Source organism: Acinonyx jubatus, chromosome C1 (genome assembly GCF_027475565.1).
Source record: "Acinonyx jubatus isolate Ajub_Pintada_27869175 chromosome C1, VMU_Ajub_asm_v1.0, whole genome shotgun sequence".
Lineage (NCBI taxonomy): Eukaryota > Metazoa > Chordata > Mammalia > Carnivora > Felidae > Acinonyx > Acinonyx jubatus.
In genome coordinates, this window is record NC_069381.1 from 207,247,889 (window position 1) to 207,254,158 (window position 6,270).

General features: G+C 38.6%; 1 protein-coding gene across 2 annotated transcripts; it reads left to right on the forward strand.

Moving 5' to 3' along the window:
• Window positions 1-2,525: 2,525 nt before the first annotated feature.
• On the forward strand, window positions 2,526-5,905 carry CCL20 (C-C motif chemokine ligand 20). Of its 2 annotated transcripts, none has more exons than XM_015069220.3 (4): window positions 2,526-2,752; window positions 3,899-4,013; window positions 4,708-4,785; window positions 5,438-5,905. In XM_015069220.3, the coding sequence occupies exons 1-4, from the start codon at window positions 2,674-2,676 to the stop codon at window positions 5,457-5,459; spliced, it is 294 nt and encodes a 97-aa protein (XP_014924706.2). In that variant the 5' UTR covers window positions 2,526-2,673; the 3' UTR covers window positions 5,460-5,905. The 2 variants fall into 2 exon arrangements, with proteins under 2 accessions (XP_014924706.2, XP_014924707.1); XM_015069221.3 differs by having other exon boundaries at window positions 2,532-2,752; window positions 3,902-4,013.
• The last annotated feature ends 365 nt before the right edge of the window (window positions 5,906-6,270 follow it).

Consider the following 6,270-nt stretch of genomic DNA (forward strand, 5'->3'; position numbering starts at 1 on the left):
TGTTAATTTTGTTGACCTCTTCCAAGAACCAACTTTTAGTTCCACCCATTTCCTCTATTGTTTTGCTCTTATTTCATGTATCCTTGCTGTAAGTTTCCCTCTGAGCAGTACTTTCGCTGCACCACATGAATTTTGGTATGCTTGTGTTTCCGCTTTCATTCATGTCAAAGTATTTTCTACTTTCCTTATGATTTCCTCTTTGACACATTGGTTATATAGGAGTGTAACATTTAATATCCCCATATCACTGTAAATTTCCCAAAGGTCCTTCTGTTACTGATTCTAATTTAATTCCACTGTGTTTTGAAAACATACTTTGTATGATCTCAATCCTTTTAAATTTATTAGGACTTGTCCTCTGGCCTTGCATGTGATTTATTCTGGAGAATGTTTTAGGTGCACTTAAGAAGGGTGGATGCCTATTCTATTGTAAGGTGTAGTGTTCTATAGATATCTGTTAGGTCTGGTGGCTTTTCTATCTAGTTGTTCTATTCATTATTGAAAATGTGGTATTGAAGTATCCAATTTTTATTGTTGAATTGTTTATTCCTCCATTCCATTCTGTCAGTTTTGCTTCATATATTTTCGGGGGTTATTGTTAGGTATATATATGATCATAAATCTTGTATCTTCCTGATGAATTTATCCTTTATTATAATGGAACCCCCTCTTTATCTCTAGTAACAATTTTTGTTGTAAAATTTATTTTGTCAGATATAAGCATAGCAACTCCAGCTTTTTTTTTTTTTTACTGTTTACATGGTATATCTTTTTTTGACCTATTTACTTTCTTTTTTTTTAATATGAAATTTATTGCCAAATTGGTTTCCATACAACACCCAGTGCTTATCCCAACAGGTGCCCTCCTCAATGCCCATCACCCACTTTCCCCTCCCTCCCACCCTGCATCAACCCTCAGCTTATCCTCAGTTTTTAAGAGTCTCTTATGGTTTGCCTCCCTCCCTCTCTAACTTTTTTTTTCCCCTTCCCCTCCCCCATGGTCTTCTGTTAAGTTTCTCAGGATCCACATAAGTGTGAAAACGTATGGTATCTGTCTTTCTCTGTATGACTTATTTCACTCGGCATAACACTCTCCAGTTCCATCCACGTTGCTACAAAAGGCCATATTAAAAAGAATTATTCACCACGATCAAGTGGGATTCATTCCTGGGCTGCAGGGCTGGTCCAACATTCGCAAATCAATCAATGTGATACATCACATTAATAAAAGAAAAGATAAGAACCATACGATCCTGTCAATTGACCTATTTACTTTCAACATATTTGTGTTTAGTGGATAGTTTTTGTTTAATGATTTCAGGGTTTTTTAAATTTATTTTTTTAAATAATCATACAATACTATTCATTTTTTTCTCTGGATGTACAGTTCTAGGAATTTTAACATACATGTAGATATGTGTAACCATGCCTGTGATAGGATAGAAAATAATTCCATTATCTCCAAAAACTCCCTTCCTACAAACCTAATCCCTAACATACAATGATATTCTCCCTTGTGGAGAGTTCTTATTATACCATCATAGGTCAGGGATTCATTTTACATTATTATCATTACCCCTATTATTATTTTTTTTTATTTTTTAATATTTGTTTATTTTTGACAGAGAGAGAGAGACAGAGCATGAGCGGGGGAGGGGCAGAGAGAGAGGGAGACACAGAATCCGAAGCAGGCTCCAGGATCTGAGCCGTCCTCACACAGCCCGACGTGGGGCTCGAACTCACGGACCGCGAGATCATGACCTGAGCCGAAGTTGGACGCTCAACAGACTGAGCCACCCAGGCGCCCCAATCATTATCACTATTATTTGACATTTATTTTCTGGATTGTTTTTATTCTTCAACTCTTCTGAGACTTTGTATTGAGTTATAAAACTACATCCTCATGAAGAGTTAAGGGCAGACGGGGAGTATTTTCTGGGCTGCGATATTGATTAGTCATATAAATGTAGAAGATCCTTAGAAGAATTGGCATGGCATCAAGATTGAGGCTTGAGTCACACTTAAGGTCTGGTATCTTCTGCCAAAATTGGGAAAACTACTACACCACTGTCATATTACCTAATCTGAGTGGTAGTTTGGAAATACAAGGTCTTCAGGGATAGCTGAGCACCAACTATTCAATTGTAAATGCGTCCCCAAGTATGCCTGGCGTCCTGTCTCATCCTCTTGCTCCCAGTTGACTCTGGAAAGCAAATACAGGGTGAACAATAGAGTCCTATAACGTCCAGGTGTAGGACTGACCTTTGTATCATTGTTAATCCTTGTCCTCTCTTTTCAGAGACGAGACATTAAGTTGAAACTGCATGAAAACCTTTCCTGAGCCACGGGGCTGGGCAGCTTTTCCCTCTTTGCAAATCCAAAGGATTTAGCAGGATTTCCCCCTTCTCAAACGCCGCCCCCCTCCTCTGACCTTCACAGCTTCCCAACATTAGGGAAAGGCAGGAAGTTTTCCCTGTGGTTATTTTTTTGTGACGACATGATGGGGCAGGTTGATCAATGGGGGAAAACCCACGTTAGAACACGCCTTCTGTGTACATTCCCAATATTTGCTATAAGTAGGGCCATCCCAGACCCAGGCTGCTACCAGAACCCGGCAGCACTCTTAGCACACTGGGTACCCAGCACTGGGCAGATCTATTCCCTGAGCTGAAAATGATGGACAGTGGCAAGAACTTGCTCTTGGCTGCTGTGATGTCCGTGCTGCTACTCCACCTGTGCAGCAAGTCGGAAGGTGAGTATCACTCTTCCTGCTAATGCAGGAGGAAGAACTATTTTCATTTTCCGCTAAGCCTTGAGCTCACCCGGGGGGCCCCAAGGAATGGGAGCCTGTTAGAAAGTCTTCAGAAGTGATGGGAGTTGTCAGCTCATTGGCGAGTGAGGAGGGAAAGGTTGCTGCTGCTGACCGGGCTTTTCTCTCTGCTGGCAATCCCAGCAGATTTGGAGGTGGGTGGGTGGGCTCTTAGAGACCCCCAAGCTCTGCAACAAGGCCAAAGTGCTATTTCTGGGAGTGATGTAAATTGGGTAACATTACCAGTAAATGGGGTCAATTCAGAAATGTGGGGAACACTCCCACCTTCCCAACTTTCCCACCGCTCAGCTAAATAGTAAAGATCAAAACTCACCCTTTAGGGTCAGATGATGGGACCTGTCTTCTCCGTCCTTACACGGCTTTGGGGCCACCTTTTGCCAACTTGGAGACAACATTTATTCCTTACTGTATAGCAGGTTATAATTTAACCGGGGGGGGGGGGGGGAATGTCCAAGAATTGCTTTATGACTGTCAGAGCACATGACGTCTAATGACAGGTGCATCCCTGAAAATGCACGTGTTGAACTTTTATGATCAAAATAAAACGTTAAAATAATAAATTAAATTAAAATATTTCCATTAATATTACAATTTCAATTGCAGTCCGGATAAGCAGCTCTGATAAATCACATTTTCCTTTATAACTTCTTGCCGTTCCCCTCCTCTTAGTACCCAGTGGCCAGATAATAGATTAAGATCTCCATACTTCTTCATTTTCTGAATTTTGAAGCTTATCTATAAGAGTTTCTTCAAGTGGGAGGTACTCATATTCTTGAGTGATTATAGTGAACTTAAAATAAAACACTGTCCATGTGTATTTCTTAGTAAAGATATTCCTTTCGTTGGAGATCACGTGCTTCTAGACTTTCGAACCAAAATTGCCCAGCACATAAACCATTTTTTTTTAAAAGAGAGCTGGGAGCTACCTTAAATCAGGTCTCAAAGCCATTGGAACTCTTTCTCTAAATAGTTTATTTAGCATCTACAACTCCAACTCCAAGTAGTTCTGTAATACTATCACAAGATACGTTCATTCATGTGGACTCAATACTTGCAATTTCTTTTTAGCAGCAAGCAGCTTTGACTGCTGCCTTCGGTATACAGAACGCATCCTTCATCCCAGATTTATCGTGGGCTTCACGCAGCAGCTGTCCAATGAAGCCTGTGATATCAATGCAATCATGTAAGTTATCAACTGACTTGAATTCAATTGTATCAATTGAGTCTCAAAACATGTTTGCCTTTTTTGGAGTTGCATTCAGAAATAACTGATGTGGCAAAGATACGTTTGTTTTGATAGGGCATATGTACTTCAAAGTTTAAATAGGACAGGACTAAGGTGAAAGCTTGGTTTTTTTAGAAAAAGAACAGAGTCGAGGGCAAAAACCGCTTTCTAAGATAAACTTGTAAGCACCTAACGCGTTAGCTCATGAAAATATGGAAGACATCGATTTGGAAATGAGCATCTTCCACCAGGGAATGGTTGGGGCTTTTATATTTTCACATATAATATTCTTGATTCATATAGGATATTATACTTCGGAATGATATAAATTAGTCAGATATACTCATGTTTAGTGTAACCACCGGCAACAAAATTAAATCATTCTAAGACTATTTTACAGCCATTGTTCAACCATTTGTTCAGTTGCAGAGAAAGTAGGAGAGAGTCCCTTTCATTTCTTGCATCAAGCTTTATCAGAAATATGTATTTTTTTGGTATTTTGTTTCACCTCTGAAAAAACTAAAATGCTTAGTGGGTAGAGCAGTCAGCTGGAATACAAAATTTCCATTGGGTGTTCTATGACATAGCCGTTCAAAACTTTTGAAGCACAAATAAAATTTTCTGTGTTTTTTTTGTTTTTTGTTTTTTATAGCTTTTACACAAAGAAAAAATTCGCTGTGTGCGCAGATCCAAAGAAGAACTGGGTGAAACAGGCTGTGCATATCCTCAGGTATGAGATATTTACCCTCAGTCCCTCTCCAAATGTCTGGGGCAAAGGTCAAGTGCAGAGTAGTGGAGCATAGACTCGCTGGGACCCTTCCGCCTAAGCACTGTAGAATTTTAAAGGGGAAATTTGAGTTGGACCATAAAACAAAAATTCATTTTTTCCCACTTAACATCCTTTTTATTTTTTTTTAATTTAGTGAGTTTTAGGAGATGTGTTAGTCCTCCGTGCATTTAATAGTCACAAGTTTCTTCATTTTGGTGCAAAGATGCCTCCCATTTATAGAATTTACAGACCGCATGATACTTCTTTGTTAAAAACTAAAAAATAAAGAGCCAACCAGAGATCCATATTCTGATTTCCATTGATGATAATGGAGAGTAACATTTTATCAACATGAACAGAAGCCACCTAATCCAAAGGTGCCATAGACACTGAATTTAAAGATGCAACCTAAGCGCTCAATCCTGTTTCCATCTCTAGCCAGCTCACTTGTGTTGGGCAGGGCCCTTCCTCTCTGAACCTTGATTTCCTCATCTGGACTCTGAGCTGCTGGCGCCCTGAGATTAATGAGAAGTAATGTTTAGGTGCAAAAGGCACTCCTACCAGCCAGTCCATCCTGTCTTTGCTTATTGTTTTCTTCTCTTCCTCTTGACAGCCAAAGAGTCAAGAAGATGTGAAAACTGATGCTCTCTGCGAAGGAATTGGACAGAGCCCAAGAACAAAAGAATCTAGCTGGAGTTGGCAGTTGAGAGTTTAGCTCTTACCTGATTGGTGCCTCCTTGGACTTGTCCAATTGATGAAGTTGATACATATTGCATCATAGTTTGCTTTGTTAAGCATCACGTTAGAGTCAAACTCTATTTTATGTTATTTATATCTATGTTTTTGTGTGTGTGTGTTGCTATTTAATACTAATTTCCTATAAGCTATTTGGTTTAGTATGAATGTGTAGAGGAATGAGGTTATATAGCCTTTCTTGTAAGCTGCAAGCTATTTGTAAAAAAAACCTATTTAACATTCTTCTGTCTACATAGTTTTGTTCCTTAAACTGTTGTAATTAACCTGTAAAAGAGAAAAATGATGATTAAAAATAAATATTGAAAATAAAAGAATGAAATAAAAATTATTTGTTGATAGAGTTATATAACACTAAGATACATATTAAAATATTTTTAAAACATTTAAAGGCATGGTAAATACCAAAATTGGGGGTGAAGAGGAATCGTATTTCCCCACTTACTCCTGCCTGGTTGTTCTTCTTAACTCTGTTCCTCATGGTCCTGGCTTTCATTCTATATGAATTATAATGCAAAGGTGCTTTATTTTATTTTTTTATTCAAAGTCATCCAAACCAAAAATTAGAAAAATCCTAAATCTGAGATCTATAGCTCAGTGTTTACTGATGTAAAACTTTTCAAAATAAAAAAGTGTACCCATAAACTTTGAGACTACAGGGATATAACAACTACTTCGAAAACACCCTGAGAA